The 24334-nt window shown below is 47.4% G+C and overlaps 1 protein-coding gene across 7 annotated transcripts in view; it reads left to right on the top strand.

Annotated features, from left to right (window-relative positions):
- The window catches only part of PTK2B (protein tyrosine kinase 2 beta), a 119793-nt gene that overhangs the window by 55287 nt on the left and 40172 nt on the right, over positions 1-24334 (top strand). For all 7 annotated transcript variants that reach the window (XM_081188452.1, XM_081188451.1, XM_081188450.1 and 4 more), the window contains 9 exons: positions 1993-2261; positions 5549-5727; positions 6949-7036; positions 11265-11344; positions 14878-14940; positions 15946-16000; positions 19319-19459; positions 22242-22316; positions 24147-24248. In XM_081188452.1, the coding sequence (XP_081044578.1) occupies positions 2043-2261; positions 5549-5727; positions 6949-7036; positions 11265-11344; positions 14878-14940; positions 15946-16000; positions 19319-19459; positions 22242-22316; positions 24147-24248 (1002 nt within the window). In that variant the 5' untranslated portion in view covers positions 1993-2042. The remainder of the gene's footprint in view (positions 1-1992; positions 2262-5548; positions 5728-6948; positions 7037-11264; positions 11345-14877; positions 14941-15945; positions 16001-19318; positions 19460-22241; positions 22317-24146; positions 24249-24334) is intronic.

Genomic DNA, 24334 nt, shown 5'->3' with positions numbered 1-24334 from the left:
TTCTTCCTCTGTTGGAATCATAGAACAGTAGATTTGGAACGGGCTACAAGGGTCATCTAGACCAACCCCCTGCAATGCAGGAACCTTTTGCTAGCATGAGACTCGAACTCATGGCCTGGAGATTAAGAGTCTCATGCTCTTAGCTAACCCTCCCCACTCTGCGTAGCATGAGGCTTATTTTTGTGGGAATGTTCAGGGATGCAGGAGAGGATATATCGTTTGATTATAGCCTTTCCAACTTGTGTTAACAAGTTCACAATTTAGCACAGTAACATTCCCCTTTTAAAACTCGCAGCGGATGCGTTTGCTCAGGCTTGCTAAAGCCTCTATAATAACTGTTCTGGTGTTTCCCTCTTATTCCCTCAGAAAAGATAAGACACGACACAGTCTTCTATAAAAGTATAAAAAGAGTTTACTCACTCACATTCTGTTCACAATCCGATCCCAGAAGGCAGACTTAGCTTAGAAAAGTAACATACACCTGGAAAATATCCCATAAACAGACAGTCCCTTTTTCCTCTCTTGGCTGGAAGCCAAGACAGCATCTTTGGCTAAGCAGATGTTGCTTCTTCAATGCATGTAGTCAAAGAGAGAAAGATGGCTGCCCTGCCCTGTGCTTTTGTCGTTACCTGCACAGGTGAGGCCACGCCCACCTCCAGTCACATGCAGAGGAAGTCTGTCCCAGCCCAGAAGGAAACAGGAAGTTTACCTGCTGGCTGGACAAACATTCCTCCCCATGTGTAAACATGATCACTCTAGGATTGTTGTACTTGACTGCTCTTGTGTTTCACATCCCACAATTTTGGGGCTTGCTCCCTTCCAGGCAGCCTTTACCATGGGAGATACGTAACCTCAGGGCATTTCTGCATAGGATAGGACCTGATTGTTCAGATGAGCATTCTCCATGGGGAGACAGGGGTCTCCTCTGGGGTTTATTGTTATGTTTGCAGCTGACTTGTCCTCCAGGGAGCTCAAGGTCATGGTTCTCCCCCTGTACATTTCCGAGCACAATTCAAAGTGTTGGTGCTGACCTTTAAAGCCCTAAACGGCCTCGGCCCAGTATACCTGAAGGAGCGTCTCCACCCCCATTTTTCAGCCCAGACATTGAGGTCCAGCGCCGAGGGCCTTCTGGCAGTTCCCTCACTGCGAGAAGCCAAGTTACAGGGAACCAGGCAGAGGGCCTTCTCGGTGGTGGCACCCGCCCTGTGGAACGCCCTCCCACCAGATGTCAAAGAGAAAAATAACCATCAAACTTTTAGAAGACATCTGATGGCAGCCCTGTTTAGGGAAGCTTTTAATGTTTAATAGGTTATTGTATTTTAGTGTTTTGTTTGAACCTGCCCAGAGTGGCTGGGGAAACCCAGCCAGATGGGTGAGGTATTATTATTATTATTATTATTATTATTATTATTATTATTATTATTATTATTATTATTATTGGCTTTAGATACCTATGAGGTCCATCAATTGGCAGGGGGTTGGACTCGATGGCCCTTGTGGTCTCTTCCAACTCTATGATTCTATGAATTACCATATAGCATATATTCAACACAAAAAACAGGGACAATTTGTTGCTGACAAAGGACAGCTGGACATATAAAGGGCCCCGTTACCTTCAGGAGCTTAGGGCCTCATCCAGCCTCAATCCGGCCCTGGACAGGGGGTGCACCCACAGATTATAGGAATGAAAGCTGGCCCCCCTGGATATGTGGACAGGCTGGCAGAACACTTCCTTTGTATGCAGGTGGTGCCGGTCTAAACCCCCAACACCTGTGATTTGAAAGGACCTGGTGCAAAGGATCTCTCTTGGCCTGAGATTCTGGAGAGCAACTGCTGGTCGTTTAGGGTCAGCTGGACATATAAAGGGCTCCATTCCCTTCAGGAGCTTAGGGCCTCGTCAAACCTAAATCTGACCCTACAATTCCTAGGGTTTTTATACGATCTGAGCTGCTTTCCGCCTGACCCCTCTCCTCTCTCCTCCTGTCTCTCCAGGGAGTGATGTTCCGGCTTTAGCTACCCCACTGCCGCCGCCGCTGCTCAAAATGATGTCCGGACTGCCGGAGGCGCTGAGCCGGCTGAGGGCGAACTCTCTGCGCAGCTGCTTCAGCCTGGCGGGACCCTCAGAGTCCACCATGGTGGCCGTGCCCATCGACATCGACAAGGACGAGGTCCGAATCCTCAAGGTCTGCTTCCACAGCAACAGCTTCAACATGGGGAAGAACTTCAAGCTGGTGAAGTGTACCGTCATGACCGAGATCAGGGTGAGACTGTCACAGGGAAAAGGGGTTTTGGGGGCTCAGCCTAAGGTCGGAGGGCGGTGGCGGTGGGGGGAAGAGGGAGGCAACTTACTTGTTTGTTTTTATTGATTTATTAACAACAACTGAGTTTCCCCAGCAACTCTGGGTGGCTTCCAATAGAGTGTTAAAAACAATACAGCATTAAATATAGCTACTTATTTCCTTCACATCTGAAGGGAGGGCGTTCCACAGGGCAGGCACCACCACCGAGAAGGCCCTCTGCCTGGTTCCCTGTAACCTCACTTCTCACAATGAGGGAACCGCCAGAAGGCCCTCGGAGCTGGACCTCAGCGTCCGGGCAGAACGATGGGGGTGGAGACGCTCCTTCAGGTATACTGGACTGAGGCCATTTAGGGCTTTAAAGGTCAGCACCAACACTTTGAATTGTGCTCGGAAACGTACTGGGAGCCAATGCAGATCTCTCAGAACCGGTGTTATGTGGTCTCGGCGGCTGCTCCCAGTCACCAGTCTAGCTGCCGCATTCTGGATTAGTTGTAGTTTCCGGGTCACCTTCAAAGGTAGCCCCAAGTAGAGCGCATGGCAGAAGTCCAAGCAGGAGATAACTAGAGCAAGTGCCACTCTGGCAAGACAGTCTGCGGGCAGGTAGGGTCTCATCCTGCATACCATATGGGCCCTTCTCCTGCACTCCCTGGCCTCTTATTGTCTCTTTCCTGTGCATCGTAACATTTAAGGCTACTTAAAACTCAGGCACAGCATTGCATAGTGGTTAGAGAGGACGTGGGAGAGTCCTGGGTTCAAATTCCTACTCAGCCATGAAACTCACTGGGTGATGTTGCTGCGGTCACTAGAGGAGAGGTGGGGGAACTATATAGTCAAGCACCCTGTGATCCCCGGAGGAAGGGTGCTATAGAAATTTAATAAATAGATAAAGGCCTGCCACTTTGAGCACCCTTAAGAATGGATAGAAAAGCAATAATGAAAGAAAGAAATAGATAAAATGAAATGAGACCAACTCATTAATGGTATATAACCTCAACTTATTTACACTTTATTTACACCAAACCTTAGAGCAGGCATCCCCAACCTTCAGCCCTCCAGATGTTTTGGACTACAATTCCCATCATCCCTGACCACTGGTCCCGTTAGCTAGGGATCATGGAGGTTGTAGGCCAAAACATCTGGAGGGCCGCAGGTTGGGGATGCCGGCCTTAGAGGTTAAAACAAAATTCTCCAGAAAAAGGTTTCCTTTAATTGCCCCTACCCTGACCTATCCAATTACTGTTGTTTAATAGGGGTGGGATTCTTTCTGGAGATGCTCAAATACCCGTAATCTGTTTTTGGGTTCCCTGAGGAAAGTCTTGTTGTTGTTGTTGTTTAGTCGTTTAGTCGTGTCTGACTCTCCGTGACCCCCTGGACCAGAGCACGCCAGGCCCTCCTGTCTTCCACTGCCTCCCGCAGTTTGGTCCAACTCATGCTGGTAGCTTCCAGAACACGGTCCAACCATCTCGTCCTCTGTCGTCCCCTTCTCCTTGTGCCCTCCATCTTTCCCAACATCAGGGTCTTTTCCAGGGAGTCTTCTCATGATGTGGCCAAAGAATTGGAGCCTCAGCTTCAGGATCTGTCCTTCCAGTGAGCACTCAGGGCTGGTTTCCTTCAGAATGGAGAGGTTTGATCTTCTTGCAGTCCGTGGGACTCTCAAGAGTCTCCTCCAGCACCAGAATTCAAAAGCACCTATTCTTCGGCGATCAGCCTTCTTTATGGTCCAGCTCTCACTTCCATACATCACTACTGGAAAAACCATAGCTTTAACTATACGGACCTTTGAGGAAAGTCTTAGTTCTCCAAAATCTCAACATGCAGAGAAGGGCTCGTTACATGTCCCTGAATGTCAAGCCCCATGGGCCCAGGAGGATCATCTAAGGTAGCTTGCATAAGTGGGAACCCGCAGATGGGCGTTAGAGCATCTGAAAACATCTTGCGCATAAGAAGTACATGACAGAACATTCCCAGAGCATATGGACCAGCGAGGCCACATTTCCCTTGCAGTAAAAACAAGCAACAGTTTTTTTAAAAAAAAAACCAGTTTCCTCCTTTTTATAGCAATCCAGTGCCCTTTAAGTCTCAATCTAATTAATACACACACACACACACTTTTATTAATTTTTTTAACATATCATTTCCAACAATCACATATCTTCTTATCTTATACAATATTTTAGTCTTCCATCAACACCACTGATGTTTTTCCGTTCTTTATCACTTATTCTGCATTTCTTAATTTCTCTATTACTCTTAATTATCATTAACTAACAATTCTCCTCACAATCTTTCTTGCAATATTTCAAATAATCATCCTCACAAGACTTCTTGCAATCCTACTAGCGTAATCTGTTCATTACAATTACTTTTCAAATAGTTCTTATATTTACTCCAGTCTTCTAAGAATCTCTGGTCCCTCAGGTTTCGAATCCTTCCTGTTAATTTATCCAATTCTGCGTAGTCCATCAGTTTCATCCTCCATTCTTCTTTTGGCGGTAATTCTTTTGTGCCAGTAATATTATTGCTGCTGTCATTGCATATAAAAACAACTTACAATCTTGTCTATTAATATCATCTCCTACAATGCCAAGTAAAAATGCTTCTGGTTTCTTAATAGATGTATATTTTAACATCTTTTTCATCTCATTATATATCATTTCCCAGAAGTTTTTCACTTTTTTTACATTCCCACCAAATGTGATAAAAAGTTCCTTCCTTTTCTTTACATTTCCAACATTTATTACTTGTTTTATATATTTTAGCTAATTTCACAGGGGTAATATACCACCTATACATCATTTTCACCACATTTTCTTTCAAAGCATTGCATGCAGTAAATTTTAATCCTTCTTTCCACAGTTTTTCCCAATCTTTTAGCTGTATATTATACCCAAAATCTCTGGCCCAATGTATCAGAACTGACTTTACCTCTTCACCTTTCAAGTGCCATTCAAGCAGCAATTTATACATTTTAGACAAAATTTTATACTTATCATTTAATACCTCTATTTCAAATTTTGATTAAGTCTCAATCTAATCTTTGGGGTGGGGCGAATTGCCTTTAAAGCACAATTTCGTCAAAACGACTGGGTTTCCCCCTCCTCTGGAATCTGATTTCTCCAATTTGCACAGGGTTGTCACAACTTTTTTCTTTTCTCCCACCCCTTTGTCCTGCACACAAACACACACACACACACACACACACACAACCCTGGCCTTTCCTGCTTTCTCACTGCAACTCTGTTCTGCAGGAAGTGATCAAGTCGATTCTACAGAGTGGGAGGATTGGTCCAGACATCCAGCTCGCCGAGTGCTACGGATTACGCCTGAAGCACGTGAAATCGGACGAGATCCACTGGCTCCACCCGGACCTGACGGTGGGCGAAGTCCAGGACAAGTATGAGTGCCTGCACATTGAAGCCGAGTGGAGGTAGGAAGTCAACGACTGTAGCTGGTGGGAGTGGATGGGAGTTGTAGTCCAAAAGGAGTTGGGGTGGCTGGAGCTGATGGGAGTTGTAGTCCAAAAGGGGTTGTGTTGCCTGTAGCTGATGGGAGTTGTAGTCCAAAAGGGGTTGTGTTGTCTGTAGCTGATGGGAGTTGTAGTCCAAAAGGGGTTGTGTTTGTTGGAGCAGATGGGAGTTGTAGTCCAAAAGGGCTGTGTTGCCTGTAGCTGATGGGAGTTGTAGTCCAAAAGGGGCTGTGTTGCCTGTAGCTGATGGGAGTTGTAGTCCAGAAGGGGCTGGGTTGGCTGGAGCAGATGGGAGTTGTAGTCCAGAAGGGGCTGGGTTGGCTGGAGCGGATGGGAGTTGTAGTCCAGATGGGGCTGGGTTGGCTGGAGCGGATGGGAGTTGTAGTCCAAAAGGGACTGTGTTTGTTGGAGCAGATGGGAGTTGTAGTCCAAAAGGGCTGTGTTGGCTGGAGCGAGTGGGAGTTGTAGACCAAAAGGGCTGCGTTGGCTGGAGCTGATGGAAGTTGTAGTCCAAAAGGGGCTGCGTTGGCTGGAGCTGATGGGAGTTGTAGTCCAAAAGGGGCTGCGTTGGCTGGAGCAGATGGGAGTTGTAGTCCAAAAGGGGCTGCGTTGGTGGAGCTGATGGGAGTTGTAGTCCAAAAGGGGCTGCGTTGGCCGGAGCAGATGGGAGTTGTAGTCCAAAAGGGGCTGCGTTGGTGGAGCAGATGGGAGTTGTAAAACGGAGCACGTTCAGCTTCCGAAAAACGTTTGGCAACTGGAAAACTTAATTCCAGGTTTGCAGTGTTTGGGTTCCAAGTTGTTTGAGTACCAAGGCATTTGAGAACCAAGGTAACACTGTACAGTCATACCTCTTGTTACGTTTGCTTCAGGTTAAATCTTTTCAGGTTGCATCCCGCGGCGACCCGGAAGTACCGGAAAGGGTAACTTCTGGGTTTCGCCGCTCGTGCATGCACAGATGCTCAAAATGACGTCACGCACATGCGCAGAAGCGGCAAATCGCGACTTGCACATGCTCAGACGCGGGGTGCGTTCTGCTCATGTTGCAAACGGGGCTCCGGACCAGTGAGTTCCAAAGATAAGATCCTGCCAGCGAAACCGGAGAGAGGTGTGGAGATGATGGATGTGATCTTCAGTCAGGTGAAGCGATGGGTATCGTAAGATAAACTGTCCTGTCCTTTTAAGGTATGACCTCCAGATCCGCTACCTCCCGGAGGACTACGTAGAACGCTTCCAAGAGGACCGGACGACGCTCCTATATTTCTACCAGCAGGTTGGAGCCTTTGCGTTTATCCCGGGTGCAGCTGTGTTGAGCCATATGGCGCTGTGTTCTCCTTTTCCACATAGGCAAAAGGGTGGTAGGTCTGCCATAGATCAGCTGCCTGGCATGAAGAAGGTTGGTGGTTCAATCCCTGGCGTCTCCAGGTATGGCTGGGAAAGACTCGAGACTGAAACCCTGGAGAACTACCTGCCAGCAGGACAGTACAGAGGTAGAATCATAGAACTGTAGGGACCCCTGAAGGACACCTAGTCCAACCCGCTGCAATGCAGGAATCTGTTGCCCAACGTTGGATTCGAACCCGCGACCCTCAGGTTAAGAGTCTTCTGCTGAGCATCTTCCTGCATGAAGTATCTTCCTATGCGCCTGTGTACATCGAATTTGATGTGTTTCTCGGCGTCTTAAGGGAAACCATTCTTCTGCTGCAATAATAATAATAATAATAATAATAATAATAATAATAATAATAATAATAATAATAATAATAATAATAATAAATTTATTATTTGCACCCTGCCCATCTGGCTGAGTTTCCCCAGCCAATCAAGTGTTAAAAACAATACGGCATTAAATATTAAAGACTTCCCTAAACAGGGTTGCCTTCAGATGTCTTTTAAAGAGAAGATAGCTGCTTATTTCCTTCACATCTGAAGGGAGGGTGTTCCACAGGGCAGGGGCCACCACCAAGAAGGCCCTCTGTCTGGTTCCCTGTATCCTCACTTCTCGAAATGAGGGAACCGCCAGAAGGCCCTCGGCGCTGGACCTGAGTGTCTGGGATGAACGATGGGCGTGGAGTCGCTCCTTCAGGACTGAGGCCGTTTAGGGCTTTCAAGGTCAGCACCAACACTTTGAATTGTGCTCGGAAACGTACTGGGAGCCAATGCAGATCTCTCAGGACTGTTATGTGGTCCTGGCGGTCGCTCCCAGTGACCAGTCTAGCTGCCACATTCTGGATTAGTTGCAGTTTCCGGGTCACCTTCAAAGGTAGCCCCACATAGAGCGCATGGCAGTAGTCCAAGCGGGAGATAACTAGAGCATGCACCACTCTGGCGAGACAGTTCATGGACAGGGAGGGACTCATCCTGTGTACCAGATGGAGCAGGTAGACAGCCGCCCTGGACACAGAATTGACCTGCGCCTCCATGGACAGCTGTGAGTCCAAAATGACTCCCAGGCTGCACACCTGGTCCTTCAGGGACACAGTTACCCCATTCAAGACCAGGGAGTGGATTGGGGGCAAAGATGGAAGTGAAACCAGGTGCTTCACGGCATGCCATTTTCGGCACCCGAGAAGGGGAACCCCAAAAGGGGATTCCCCCGCCCCAGGCAAAGTAAAGCCCCTTTGCACAGTCCAAGCACACCTTGCGCAGCGGAAATGTCTGGTATGTCATGCCTGTGGCTGAAACCTCGCAGACGGCTGTCACTTTTCATATCACTCAGAATCCGTTAGCAGCCAGCGTTCCCCAACCTGGTGCCCTCCAGATTACAACTCCCATCAGCCCCAGCTGGGTAGTGGAAAACATCTAAAGGGCACCAGGTTGGAGAAGGCTGCAATACCCGAACCAGCTGCCTCACCCTGCCTGTTCAGAAAACATTCTCTTCTTCGTAACATTGGGGACTCAGTGAGTAGTAAGAGCTTGGTTTGAAGCTGAACGGCCTCAGTCAGGGGTCAGCAAACTTTTTCAGCAGGGGCCGGTCCATAGCTGTCAACCGTCCCTTATTTGGCGGGAAGCTCCCGTATCCCAGTGCTGTGTCCCGCTGCTGTCCCTTATTGATGATGCCCCTTAAATTTCCCGGGTTTCAAAGGAAGCAGCTCCTCTCCCTCCCTCCTTGCCGGCCAGGGAGGAGGGAGGCTCCAACTGTGTTGCTTGGCTGCGTTGCTCACCCAATAAGGAGTCTAAGAATGCCTGGGGGGTGGAGCTTGCATGCCTTGTGCCAATCAAATCGGCCGCATTGCCTGGGGACTCGCCTTTGCTCAGCGCTTCCCAGCGGAGAGGTGACGGTGGTTTTCCTTGCTGCATCCCCTTTGCCGGGTTGCTGCGCTGTGGGAACCACCGCTTGAGGCTTCGTTTGGCTGCTGGCTGGGCTTTCTGCCTTTGGCTCGGAGGGGCTCAGAAGTTGAACATACCTGTGCCCTGAAAATCCCTTATTTTGGCTGCTGATCCCTTATTTTCAAGGCTGCTGGTCCCTTATTTTCAATTCTGTAAGTTGACAGCTATGGGCCGGTCCACTGTCCCTCAGACCTTGTGGGGGGCCGGACTATATTTTTTGGAGGGGAAATGAATGAATTCCTATGCCCCACAAATAACCCAGAGATGTATTTTAAATAAAAGCACACATTCTACTCATGTAAAAACACGCTGACTCCCAGACTGTCTGGGTCGGATTTAGAAGGCGATTGGGCTGGATCCGGGCCCCAGGCCTTAAGTTTTCCTACCCATGTTCTCAGTGATGTCCTGGGTGCAAACCTCTTCATGATTTAGGCTCTAAGGCATGAGGAAAGCTGCCTTTGCATTTGAGGGTTTTGCAAATTGCAAAGCTTCCCAGCTGGCCCTGAACTCCACCCCGCAGCCACGAGTTCCAGGTCTTGCTGTCCATATTCCCCACCCGCAAAGGAAGTTCGGTGTTGCAGAATTTCAGACAGTGTCTGGTGCACTGTGGGAAAGGGCATTTGTTGCCCTCGCCTCGTATGCGGCAGGGCTGACATGGCCAGAAGTGGGGCAAAGTTTATTTCTTGCTTTAAAGAGGTTAGGTGGATGATCTCTGGGCTCCATGTAGACTCAGGCTGGACAATGGACAATTAATTTGTGGAATTAACTGTGCGGGTCGCTCTTTTGTTTAGATGCCAGTTTAGACGGAAGGGAATAATAATAATAACAACAACAAGAAGAAGAAGACAATCCCCATGCCTCAAAAGCACCAGCGAACAACTCAAAATAATAATAATAATAATAATAATAATAATAATAATAATAATAATAATAATAATAATAATTAATAATAATAATAATTTTATACCCCGCCCATCAGTCATTAAAAACTTCCCTAAAGAGGGCTGCCTTCAGATGTCTTCTAAAAGCCTGGTAGTTGTTGTTCTCTTTGACATCAGGTGGGAGGGCGTTCCACAGGGCAGGTGCCACTACCGAGAAGGCCCTCTGCCTGGTTCCCTGTAACTTGGCTTCTCGCAGGGAGGGAACCGCCAGAAGGCCCTCGGCGCTGGACCTCAGTGTCCGGGCAGAACGATGGAGGTGGAGACGCTCCTTCAGGTATACAGGTAAAGAGACCCCTGTAGGAAAACTCTTGCACAATCTGCTAGATGTGCTGTTTCAGGACCCAAAGCGATGTCCATGCATTGTAGAGACCTGCTGGTCAAGGAGGTTAGACTTTATGGTTTCTCCTATGCTTGCAGGTGAAGGAAGACTGGAAGTACGTTGCTGGAAGTATACAGTACCGAGGCCATTTAGGGTTTTAAATTGCCTTCAAGTCATTCTTGTGTCCTTCCGCACTGCGGGAAACAGGAAGCCGATCCAAAAGAGCAGGGGGAGATGGCTTCCCTTTAGGTTGATAGCTCTGTTTAGGGAAGCTTTTAATGTTTAACAAACTATTGTATTTTAATATTCTGTTGGAAGCTGCCCAGAGTGGCTGGGGAAACCCAGCCAGATGGACAGGGTGTAAATAATAAATTATTATTATTATTATTTTCATTCACTTCTGCTGCCATGGCAGAGGGTTGGACTAGAGGACCTCGGGGTGCCTTCCAGCTCTGCAGTTCTAGGATTCCAGGAGGAGGCAATGGATCTAAAATCAATTCAAGCACACCTGGGACGTGGGTGGTGTTGTGGGTTAAACCACAGAGCCTAGGACTTGCCGATCTGAAGGTTGGCGGTTCGAATCCCCGCAATGACGGGGTGAGCTCCCATTGCTCGGTCCCTGCTCCTGCCAACCTAGCAGTTCAAAAGCATGTCTAAGTGCAAGTAAATAAATAGGTACCACTGCAGTGGGAAGGTAAACGGCGTTTCCATGCGCTGCTCTGGTTCGCCAGAAGCGGCTTAGTCATGCTGGCCACATGGGCCGGAAGCTCTACGCCGGCTCCCTCAGCCAGTATAGCGAGATGAGCGCCGCAACCCCAAAGTCGGTCACGACTGGACCTAATGGTCAGGGGTCCCTTTACCTTTACCTCCGCCTCCTTAACTGGTCCTCTTCATATTTCTGCTTCTTCCAGCTCCGGAGCGAGTACATGCAGCTGTATGCCAGCAAAGTGAGTGAGGGCATGGCCCTTCAGCTGGGCTGCCTGGAGCTCAGGTAGGTGGGCTTGCTGGGGGGCGAGGGGGAGGTTACACTGAGCACATGAGCAGCCTGCATGCCTCTGGGGTTACACCATCACAGAAAACTTGTCGCTCCTGCGAAAGCACTGACCTGTCCCCTACTCTGCAACGGAACTTGGCGAGCTGGAGGAAGGGAGCGATTCGTGTCTGCAGGGAGCAGAGTTTGTGTGGGAGTTTGAAGGAAAACCAAAAGAAAGTCAGAGAGGCCGAATAAGTACAGGAGGGATGCAGCAGAAGGAAATTGGGCCCATTTAGGATTGAGTGTCGCCACAGTGGAGCAGAGAGTTATTCCCGTGTGCGTCTCCAGAGCAATTTCAGAAGCAATGCTTGCAAAACGCAGTTGTTGTGGGGCATCCGGTCGGCCCCTGTGAGGACAGTTTGCTGGACTAGATGGGCCCCCTTTGGCCTGATCCAGATAAAGGCTCTTCTTATGTTCTTATCATTGGTGCATGGATTACACGGTGCTCTGTTCTCCCATAAGCTTCTTCTTTGGTGATCTCTCATAGCCGAGTACAGTGGTACCTCGCAAGACGAATGCCTCGCAAGACGGAAAACCCGCAAGACGAAAGAGTTTTCTGTTTTGGAGGCGCTTCGCAAGACGAATTTCCCTATGGGCTTGCTTCGCAAGACGAAAGCCCATAGGGAAATCTCCGGGGACCTCTTTTAAATGCTGGTGGTGGGGAGCAAAGCCTTTCCCCCCCCCCTCTGGCCTTCAGAAGAGGTCCAGGAAGGCCGGCGGGGGCCGAAAGGCTTTGCTCCCCACCGCCAGCATTTTAAAAGGAGTCCGGGATAGCAGGGAAGCGCTTCCCACTATCGCGGATGCCTTTTGAAGGCAGGCGGGGGGGAGCAAAGACTTTCGCCCCCCACCCGCCTTCAGAAGAGGTCCAGGACCTCTTCTGAAGGCGGGCGGGGGGCGAAAGTCTTTGCTCCCCCCTGCCTGCCTTCCCGGGAGAGCGGAGAAAGGCAGTGCGTTTCTCCGCTGTCCCGGACGGCTTTTGAAGGCAGGCGGGGGGGGGGCAAAGACTTTCGCCCCCCGCCCGCCTTCAGAAGAGGTCCAGGACCTCTTCTGAAGGCGGGCGGGGGGCAAAAGTCTTTGTCCCCCCCTGCCTGCCTTCCCAGGGGCTTTTACATCGCCCCGGACAGCGGAGAAGTCCTCCGCTGTCCCGGGCGATTTTAAAATGCCACCCGCCAGCATTTTAAGATCGCCCCGGACAGCGGAGAAGTCCTCCGCTGTCCCGGGGGTTTTTAAAATGCTGGGGGTGGGAAGAAAAGCCCTTGCCCCCCCCCAGCCTTCAGAAGAGGTCGGGGGACAGACTGTCCCCGGACCTGGTCTGAAGGCGGTTTCCATAGGAACGCATTAATTGATTTTCAATGCATTCCTATGGGAAACCGTGCATCGCAAGACGAAAAACTCGCAAGAAGAAAAAACTTGCGGAACGAATTAATTTCGTCTTGCGAGGCACCACTGTAAGATTGTTTTCCATGAACACAGTCTTAACATTGAGTCCGTAAGTGGCTGCGGAGGCCAATTCTGGATCCACACGTCCTTCCACAGTGGGGACATTGGTTTCCAGGTGGGAGTTGATCCCGGTGTGGATTTGCCAAGCGTGCCTTCCTCTTAGCACGTTCCTGAGTTTGAGCATCTTCAAAGCCCATGACACCTTTGGTAAAGGCTGTTCTCCAATTGGAGCAATCGCAGGCCAGTGTTTCCCAATTGTTGGTGTTTATACTACATTTTTTAAGATTTGCCTTGAGACAGTCTTTAAACCTCTTTTGTTGACCACCAGCATTACGCTTTCCATTTTTAAGTTCGGAAAAGAGTAGTTTCTTTGGAAGATGATCATCAGGCATCCGCACAACATGCCCAGTCCAACAAAGTTGATGTTGAAGAATCATTGCTTCGACACTGGTGATCTTTGCTTCTGCCAGTACACATGTGGGGAGCCACAACATTATTCGGAAATGTGGGGTCCATGCCACTCCTTTTCTTCTCCCAAGCACTGGAGACCCACATTGCTCACCAGGGAGAATCTGCAAGAGTGCAAAACCCTCTGGAGAGTTTGTGACTTTCAAAATTCACATGTCACAATATTCACCAAAAACTCTTTTTTCCCCAGTGCCAAAATGTGAGGTTTCCCAGCATCTAGCTTGATTTTGGCCACCTTCCACCTCAGTGCTCAAACCCTCCCATTGGGGCAGCCCATCCCTTGAAGACTCAGCCCAGGATTTTGATAGTGTTTTTTAAAATTTAAATATGTGGATGACACATTTGCAAGTTTCATTTCTTGCTTTGTTGTTGTTTAGTCATTTAGTCATGTCCGACTTTTTGTGACCCCCTGGACCAGAGCATGCCAGGCAATTCTTGCTTAGATCTAACTTATTTTCCGTCCTGCAGGAAGCCCCATGTGGCAAACAGCAAAAAACAAAACAATCAAAAACAAAAGGAGTGTTTTGGGAAATGAGTTTGTGTGTGTGTGTGTGTGTGTGTGTGTGTGTGTGTGTGTGTACACACATATAAATTTTCCAAGTATTTTTTAACAGTCTCTATCAAGTATAATGCGGGACGCAGGTGGCTCTGTGGGTTAAATCACAGAGCCTAGGACTTGACGATCAGAAGGTCGGAGGTTCGAATCCCCGCGAAGGGATGAGCTCCTGTTGCTCAGTCCTGCTCCTGCTAACCTAGCAGTTCGAAAGCACATCAAAGTGCAGGTAGATAAATAGGTACCGCTCCGGCGGGAAGGTAAACGGCATTTCCGTGCGTTGCTCTGGTTCGCCAGAAGCGGCTTAGTCCTGCTGGCCACATGACCCGGAAGCTGTACGCCGACTCCCTTGGCCAATAAAGCGAGATAAGAGCTGCAACCCCAGAGTCGGCCACGACTGGACCTAATGATCAGGGGTCCCTTTACCTTTATCAAGTATAATTAACAAAAGAAAAAGACTGATACAAGATTCCCTTGCACCCTTAGACCTCCCTCCACCCTTCCATGGTTTCCATATTTAACATTTCTTGCCGCATATTTTATATCCTCCATATTTTCCATTTAACTCTTACAGCTTAGGTCTCTGTTAGCTCATGAGTGTTCTTTAAGTCCTGTTAAAGAGCTCAGCTGTTTACAGTGGTCTTCCAAATGCAAGATAAATTTCTTCCAGTCTTTATTAAAACCTTGGTCTTCCTGGTTTCTGATTTTCCCAGTCGTTTTTGCCATCTCAATGTAGTCCCATCAGTTTAACTTGCCATTCCTCTCTGGTAGGGACCTTTCCATCTTTCCATCTCTGGACCCACCAGTATTCTGGCGGCTGTCGTTGCACCCAAAAGATCACAATGGGTTTTTGCACTAGATTTGGAATTCTCCTGGATCACAAACACCAAGGGAAGGGGAGGCTTGGCTTCAGGGCCATCAGCAGAGGAATCCCAGTTAGTTATCCCTGCAATCTGAACCCACCTGACTGATGCAACCAGCACACCCCTTTCCCGTCTAATCTGGACCATCTCTCTCTCTCCATCCCCAGGAGGTTCTACAAGGACATGCCTCACAACGCTCTGGACAAGAAATCCAACTTCGAGTTCCTGGAGTAAGTAGACAACATTCTTACATGCGTGCAATTTCTCCTTGGGTCTCTTTGATTTTTTAGATACAAAGTCGAGCCCTTGGTGCATCTACTCTGTCCAAGTAAGTCTGATAAATGTCATTTGGAATGCTGGGCACCTTTCCAGTTAGGAGTTTGATCTGGCCTTCCACAAATTGTCATGCAGAACTTTTTTGGTTGGAAGATTAAATAAGAAGAGTTTGTTTTAAGAGCCTCTGCACATTCTGTGTCGAGCTTAGGGGTCTGCCCTTGTTGTCGCCATTTCACTTTGGTACTTAGGTGTTCTGTTAGTGCCTGCTTGTTATTAACTGATAAACTGTGGAAATCTTTGGATAACTGGGTTATTTGAGAGGCAATACCTCTAATTTAGGGACGCGGGTGGCGCTGTGGGTTAAACCACTGAGCCTAGGGCTTGCTGATCAGAAAGTCGGCGGTTCGAATCCCCGCGACGGAGTGAGCTCCCATTGCTTGGTCCCAGCACCTGCCAACCTAGCAGTTCGAAAGCACATCAAAGTGCAAGTAGATAAATAGGTACCGCTTCGGCGGGAAGGTAAACGGCGTTTCCGTGCGCTGCTCTGGTTCGCCAGAAGCAGCTTAGTCATGCTGGCCACATGACCCGGAAGCTGTACGCTGGCTCCCTCGGTCAATAAAGCGAGATGAGCGACGCAACTCCAGAGTCGGTCACGACTGGACCTAACGGTCAGGGGTCCCTTTACCTTTAGAAGTGAGGAATAGAAGTTCGCCCAAAATGTCTGCTTTATATACATTATTTACACAATGGGCCCCATGTGATTTGCTAATTCCGTGATTCTCCTGTAGGCCAATCAGGTTGCAGATTCACTTCCACCTGGAGCTGGATTGGGTGGCTCCTGTGGACCAATCAGACTGCTGCATTCTGAATTCTATTGTTCTAGGACCAATCAGAGTGCTGCATTCTGAATCCTATTCAACTCAGTACATAACAAGCCCTCTCTGCTTTCTCTTTCCCAGGAAGGAAGTGGGTCTCGATCTGTTCTTCCCAAGGCAGATGCAGGAGAATCTGAAGGTGAGAAGTGCCTTGGATGTCAAAAATGTTCACAGACTCATTGGAAAGGGCCTGAGGCTCATCCAGTCCAAGACAGCCAAAGCATCCATGCCAGATGGCCAGCCAACCTCTGCTTCAAAACCTCCAAGGAAGGACAGCCCTCAATCTCCCAAGTGTCTGGGATGCATATTAGCTTTTGGGGGACTAAGCGGAGAGGAAAGCCCTTGTGAGATGTTGCATTCTCTTAGTCTCCCCAAGCTTCATGATGGCTTCACATTTCACCCAGCCTTTGCCAAATGGGTACCTTCCAGAAGTTTGGGACTACGTCAGCCCCTACCAACACAGCCACTGTGCTGCCCATAGGTTACTGAGCCAAGTTCTTGCCTAAAATTACACAGCCTGTAACTACTTGAGTGCAGGATACCTTAGGGACCACCTGACCCCTTAGATCATAGCCCAGAGCCTAGGACTTGCTGATCAGAAGGTCGGCGGTTCGAATCCCCGTGACGGGGTGAGCTCCCGTTGCTCGGTCCCAGCTCCTGCCAACCTAGCAGCTCAAAAGCACGTCAAAGTGCAAGTAGATAAGTAGGTACCGCTCCGACGGGAAGGTAAACGGCGTTTCCGTGCGCTGCTCTGGTTCGCCAGAAGCGGCTTAGTCCTGCTGGCCACATGACCCGGAAGCTGTACACCGGCTCCCTCGGCCAGTAAAGCGAGATGAGTGCCGCAACACCAGAGTCGGCCACGACTGGACCTAATGGTCAGGGGTCCCTTTACCTTTACCTTTACCTGCTAGTGGTCTCTATGTGTCCAGCAGAAGCTATGCCCTCCCATTTGGGATCAGACGGACCCCCTCCCTGTTTAACATCTAGTACCCAATGAGGAAGACCTTTTCATTTTGGCAGGCTTGTTCCAATTTTCTGAATTTACGGTTGGTTAGTTTTTTTGAGATTTTTTTAAAACATGTATTTATTTATTTATTTCTATCATAACAAATGGCAAATGCAAAGTGCAAAGTGCTATCTAGAACTGAGTGTATAGGAGCAGAATTCCATACCAATGTCAAAAGTAATAAATTAATATCACATGGTTCAGGGTAATGCAAGCGGGTTTGCATTATCCTGTACGTTATTACTCCAAAATAAAAAAATTCCTTCCAGTAGCACCTTAAATACCAACTAAGTTAGTTCTTGGTATGAGCTTTCGTGTGCATGCACACTTCTTCAGATACACTGAAACAGAAGTTGCCAGATCCTTCTATATAGTGAGAAGGTGGGGAGGGGTATTACTCAGAAGGGTGGTGGGAATGGGAGATTGGCAGATAGCTGAGATGAGCCTGTTGACGACTCTTAACGACTGCAATAGGTCCAGTGGCGTAGCGTGGGGGGTGCAGGGGGGGCCGGCCGCACCGGGCGCAACATCTGGGGGTTAGGGTTAGGGGGCGCAAATCCACGGGTTAGGGGGCGCAAATTACTTGCCTTGCCCTGGGTGCTGACAACCCACGCTACGGCACTGAATAGGTCTTACAGGAAAAGGCAAGGGGTGAGAAGGTGAGAAATGGCTTAGTCATGTATAATGAGATAAGAATCCAATGTCTTTGTTCAGACCAGGTCTCTCCATGGTTTTAAGTTTGGTAATGAGTTGCAATTGAGCAGCTTCTCTTTCCAGTCTATTTCAGGTAAGACCTATTACAGTCATTAAGAGTCGTCAACAGGCTCATCTCAGCTATCTGCCAATCTCCCATTCCCACCACCCTTCTGAGTAATACCCCTCCCCACCTTCTCACTATATAGAAGGATCTGGCAACTTCTGTTTCAGTGTATCTGAAGAAGTGTGCATGCACACAAAAGCTCATGCCAAGAACTAACTTAGTTGGTCTTTAAGGTGCTACTGGAAGGAATTTTTTTATTTTGACTATGGCAGACCAACACGGCTACCTATCTGTTATTACTCCAGTACATGATAAAAACCAACAGCCCTCAATTTCTTGATACACTATCTTGTGGTCTGCCCTCTCTGGTTCTCACTGTAATAATAATAATAATAATAATAATAATAATAATAATAATAATAATAATAATAATAATAATAATATTTCATTTATACCCTGCCCTTCCCAGTTCAAAAACTGGCCTCAGGGTGGCTAACAACAAATTTAAAACACTTAATTCTAAAAGCAGCATAAAATACAGTATAAAAACATGAATAACAATAAAATTCAAAGTTCAGAAATCAACTGAGGGAAAATCCATCTAATAAGCATTAGATAATCCCCTGGGCTAGCTGGCTGAATTGGTCCTACTTGGGCCAGCGAGGAGCCCAGGGGAGAATTAGCTGTGGGGTCCCAGAGCGGGTGATCTTCATAAAAGAGGAGGGAAGAGAAGGGAAATAAAAGATCAGGCTGAATTCAGATTAAAGGCCAGGCGGAATAGCTCTGACTTACAGGCCTGACGGAAGGAAGTTAAATCCTGCAGGGCCCTGGTCTCATGGGACAGAGCATTCCACCAGGTCGGAGCCATCACTGAGAAGGCCCTGGCCCTGGTGGAGGATAGTCTGACTTCTTTAGGGCCTGGGACCTCTAAACTATGGTTATTCATGGACCTTAAGGTCCTCTGCGGGGGAGACCAGGAGAGGCGGTCCCATAAATGCGAGGGCCCGAAGCCACAAAGGGCTTCAAAGGTCAAAACCAGCACCTTAAACCTGACCCTGTACTCCGGGAGCCAGTGCATATAAACTTCACCATGCATACTATGTCCCACATCCATTCTCTCAGAGAGGATGACCTCTTTTTTCTCCTATTTTTGACAAATAACTCTGGCAGTGGCTAAGAAGCACCACATTAATCCTGTCCTCTGTTAGTGCCGCTTCTTTGACTTAGGAAAACTAGAAGGTTTCACGGTTCGTTTTAACAGGCTTCACCTTTCCTGTATCTCCTTTGCAACCGGATTGTAGGCTGCTTAGAAACCGTGGGACGAACTGGTGCAGAGATCCTGAAAAAGAAAAATATTTATCAAAACAACAAACCGTTCTAAATTGCAATTAGTAATTTTTGGGACTTCCCATAGTCTGGACCTTGAAGCATATCTCCAAATCTCAATCCTGCCTCTCGTCGTTATTTCCAAATCTCGATTTTTCACACTCTAAACTTCTTTGTCTCTGGCTCTGCAGTTCTCAATCATGTCAGAAATCATATAATTTATCTTTTTTTTATTTTAGCTTTTTGTTTTTATTGGATTATGATTTGATGTGTTAATTGGATGTTTTTTATTGGAAAATTAATAAAAACTATTTAACCAAACAACAACAACAAACCGTTCTCCTTCTCTGCTTTGCTCCCCGCAGCCCAAGCAGTTCCGCAAGATGATCCAGCAGACTTTCCAGCAGTATGCGCTTCTGCGGGAAGACGAGTGCATCTTGAAGTTCCTCAGCACTCTGTCCACCATCGCCAACATTGACCAGGAGAGCTACCGCTGCGACCTGATTGTGAGTGTCCAGTTGCCTCTTCCAACCTTCCTTCAAGCCGGGCTATGGCTCTGTTTTCTCCCCATGTGTCTTGAAATATACTCGGAGTCGAGAGTGGATTTCATGCTCTTTATTCAGCTCATAGTGGTGAGGAGGAATGGAAGTTCCCCCAGAATGTCTGCTTTATATACATTATTTACACAGTGGGCCCCACGTGATTGGCTAATTCCGGGATTCTCCTGTAGGCCAATCAGGTTGCGGATCCACTTCCACCTGGAGCTAGATTGGGTGGCTCCTGTGGACCAATCAGACTGCTGCATTCTGGGTCCAATTGTTCTAGGACCAGTCAGACTGCTACATTTTGGATCCTATTGTTCTAGGACCAATCAGACTGCTGCATTCTGGGTCCTATTGTTCTAGGACCAGTCAGACTGCTGCATTCTGAATCCTATTGTTCTAGGACCAATCAGACTGCTGCATTCTGGGTCCTATTGTTCTAGGACCAGTCAGACTGCTGCATTCTGGGTCCTATTGTTCTAGGACCAATCAGACTGCTGCCTTCTGAATCCTATTATTCTAGGACCAGTCAGACTGCTACATTTTGGATCCTATTCAACTCAGTACATAACATGTCTCACATCATGTTTGCTGATTGCATCAGTGCAGGTGTATGGGTTTTTGAGATGCCCATTTGTCTGTGCACATCGGTGCACTGAGAGTGGGCATCTGTGGATGTCTCTTTATAATAATTTTTATTGAGTTTTCCATATTTGATTACATTTCATTACACAAATCTATAACATAAAACATTGCTCAGACAGAGCGTCGACTTCCTTCCCTCCCTCTTTCTGACTTCCAAACATCTTTTAATAAATTCTTTGCATTTCTATCTATAGCCACTTTTTTACCTTACATCTTTTAAAAAACACCTCCTTATATTTTTTTATATATAAATTTTATTAAAAGATATCAAAAAAATACAAAAAACACAAAAACCAGCATTAAAAAAATAACCATATCTTACAAATTAATAATATAAACACTAAAAAGAAAAACAAACATTGACTTCCACCAATCCCACAGCACCTCCTTTACCTCTCATTGTGTCTTCCTGTTTTCCTTATCATCTCTATCCTAGCATCTAGACATAAATCCCTCTTTCTTATCCTTTCACTTCGCAAGGTTATTCCAGACTCAGCCAGATTTCTGTCCTCGAACCTTGGCTTTTAAGGTATTCATTTAGGCACTCCCATTCTTTTTTCACTTCATTTTTTGGCTTTTGTCTTATTATATTTGTCAATTTGGCTAAGTCTGAATATTCGGCAAGTTTACATAACTAGTCTCCCCTATTGAATAACTGATTCCCTTTCCAATACTTAGGCACCAGGATTTTAAATCACTTCTTTATATGTAAATCAGCTCCTTATTTTCACATTGCAAAGCATTTCATCTCAAACCTACAAACGTTTTCAGATGTTTACAATTTTCTTTCATATAAAGTATAAATTTGCTTCTGAAACCAATCATCTCCCCATCAGCTTTGCCATCTCTACGTATTCTACCATCCTTATTTGCCATTCTTCCAATGTAGGAAGTTCCTGCTGCTTCCATTTCTGGGCCAGGAGTATTCTTGCAGCCGTTGTGCCATACATAAACATATTTACATCTTTTTTTCTGAATTTCCTCTCCAATTAACCATGTCTCCATGTGTCTTAGAATCATAGAATTGGCAGGGACCCGTGGGTCATGTAGTCCAACCCCCTGCAATGCAAAAATCTCAGCTAAAGCATCGCTGACAGATGGCCACCCAGCCTCTACTTTACATCCTCTATGGAAGGAGAGTCCACCACATGAACAGCTCTTACTGTCCTAAAGTTCTTCCTGATATTTAATTGGAATTTCCTTCCTTGTCATTTGAATCCATTGGTTCGGGTCCTACCTTCCAGAACAGGAGAAAACAAGCTTGCTCTCTCTTCCAGATATCTTCAGATGGCTATCATGTCACCTCTCAGGCTTATGCTGATCAAATCAGACCAGACAAATCTCGGTTGGGGGGGGGAAGCGTATTAAAATACGGCATTTCTTAAGGAGCTATGAGATACATGTGGGTTGTGCCCAACATTGTGTGCACATGGATTCAGAAACCACTGGGCGCAGAGTAGATTGAGGTTTATGCGCCCTGCCTCTCTTCCACCAAATTTCTCTCTTAGTTTGACATCCAAGCGATGCTTAAGAGCCAAAGCACAGCCTACGCTCTTGATGAGACTGGAGCGGAATCAAATTTCAAATCCGCAAAACCTCGGCAGTTGCTTTCATTGCAAAACTGCAGTTTTGAGCTTTGGTCTTTCGGTTTTAAATTCAGTTTTGCATCATACTCCTTAAAAAACGGGATTATTTGTTGATAAATTGTGAGGCTATTATTATTAGAATTTATCACCTGCCCTTCACCTTAAGGCAGAGGTTTTCAACCTTTTGGGGTCCATGTCTCCCTTGACCAACTTAGAGACTTCTCTCATGGTTGTGAACTTACCTTGTTTTTGTACTGTAGTTACCAGCTTATTTCCTTTCTTTTTTGCTGTTATAAATGTGTTTACAAAAAAAATAATGTGAAGAATTCATGTGCAAAAACCGATCATTAATGTCCTGGAATTCTGAAACTCCTAAACCTAACAGGACTGCCGAAGGGAATTATGGGAGTCTGAGCCCAAATTCCATTTCGTTATCAATGCGGGACACTTGACCAGAGTTCGTGAGCATCAGGAGAGCACCCCAAAATGACTTTCCTCTCTTTTCCCTTTTCCAGCAAGGATGGAGCATCACAGTAGACCTGGTGATCGGGCCAAAGGGCATCCGACAAATGACCAGCAAAGAAGCAAAGGTAAGGCATTTGAGAGCCAGTGTGGTGTAGTGGTTAAGAGCGGTAGTCTCGTAATCTGGTGAACCGGGTTCGTGTCTCCGCTCCTCCACCTGCAGCTGCTGGGTGACCTTGGGCCAGTCACACTTCTCTGAAGTCTCTCAGCCCCACTCACCTCACAGAGTGTTTGTTGTGGGGGAGGAAGGGAAAGATTCCGCTTTGAGACTCCTTCGCGTAGTGATAAAGCGGGATATCAAATCCAAACTCTTCTTCTTCTTCTTTCTTAAATGCACCGAGGAAAAGGCGTTTTCACGCACTCTTCAGCATCCCTGTGTGATGCCTCTTTGTGGTTTTGCTTTGTGGCCTGGCTCCGTGAGAGTCAGAATGCATGCTATAAATCAGGCATAGGCAAACTCGGCCCTCCAGATGTTTTGGGACTACAATTCCCATCATGCCTGACCACTGGTCCTGTTAGCTAGGGATGGTGGGAATTAAATGAAAGAAAGAAAAGAAGAAAAGTAAAGAAAAGTAAAAGAATGCATGCTATATGTGACTAGCCTCCAGCAGCACAGATGTGGAAAGCCTGCCTTATTTACCTCAGGTCTTGCAAAGGCACCCCTAACTCATCCGCTGTTGAAATCAACAGATGTTAAGTTATTAACTGATTTAATGAGTCTTCTCTGAGCGTGCCTTAGTCAATGCGGGTGGCGCTGTGGTCTAAACCACAGAGCCTTGGGCTTGCTGATCAGAAGGTCAGCAGTTTGAATCCTTGCGACGGGATGAGTTCCCTTTGCTCTGTCCCAGCTCCTGCCAACCTAGCAGTTCGAAAGCATGTCGAAGTGCAAGTAGATAAATAGGTGTCACTCTAGCGGGAAGGTAAACGGTGTTTCCGTGCGCTCTGGTTTCCGTCAGTGTTCTGTTGTGCCAGAAGCAGTTTTCAATCATGCTGGCCACAGGACCCGGAAAGCTGTCTGTGGTCAAATGCCGGCTCCCTCGACCTGAAAGCGAGATGAGCGCCGCAACCCCATAGCCGCCTTTGACTGGATGTAACCGTCCAGGGGTACTTGACCTCTTAAAAAGGTAAAGGTAAGGGACCCCTGACCATTAGGTCCAGTCGTGTCTGACTCTGGGGTTGCAGCGCTCATCTCGCTTTGCTGGCCGAGGGAGCTGGCATACAGCTTCCGGGTCATGTGGCCAGCATGACTAAGCCGCTTCTGGCGAACCAGCGCACGGAAACGCCGTTTACCTTCCCGCCGGAGCGGCACCTATTTATCTACTTGCGCTTTGACGTGCTTTCGAACTGCTAGGTTGGCAGGAGCAGGGACCGAGCAATGGGAGCTCACCCCGTCGCGGGGATTCGAACCACCGACCTTCTGATTGGCAGGTCCTAGGCTCTGTGGTTTAACCCACAACGCCACTCGCATCCCCTCTTACCTTAAGTTAAAAACTGATTTGAATGAGTCTTCTCTGAGCGTGCCTTAGTCAGATACAACCTCTGCATTTGACCCAGCAGCTTGGCTTCTGCCAGAGGAAAGAGCTAGCGAGCAAAACACATTGTCAAGTACGCTGTGTGGGTTGATTTTGGGGGCTTCACCGCAGAGCCTCAGGCTATCACACTGTGCCCACTTTTACCTGGGAATAAGCACCTGCGAATGCAGCAGGACTTTGTAGTCATATGTAGGACGCACAGTAAATTTTCATCTGCAGGATTTAGAAGCGAGGATGGGTGGGCATGAGTCAGGGTGCCGATGTTCTGCCAGGCTCATCCATTGCACAGCACCCACCCACCCACCCAGACTTCATTGATCGCTGTTGCAAATGAAAACTCCTTTGTTTGTTTATGACTCACTGCAGCCCACCTGCCTGGCCGAGTTCAAGCACATCAAATCCATAAAGTGTTCCGCCGCAGAGGAAGGAAAAGCTCTCTTGCAGCTGGGGCTGACGGGGAACCCCCAGGTAAGAAGGAAGGAGGAGGCATTGGGGCAATAATGCGGAAATTCATTATATATTATTATTATTATTGTTATTATTATTAATTTATT

The sequence above is a fragment of the Podarcis bocagei genome (assembly GCF_964188305.1).
Source record: "Podarcis bocagei genome assembly, chromosome: 3".
NCBI classification, from domain to species: domain Eukaryota; kingdom Metazoa; phylum Chordata; class Lepidosauria; order Squamata; family Lacertidae; genus Podarcis; species Podarcis bocagei.
This window is presented reverse-complemented; position numbering and strand designations above follow the sequence as displayed.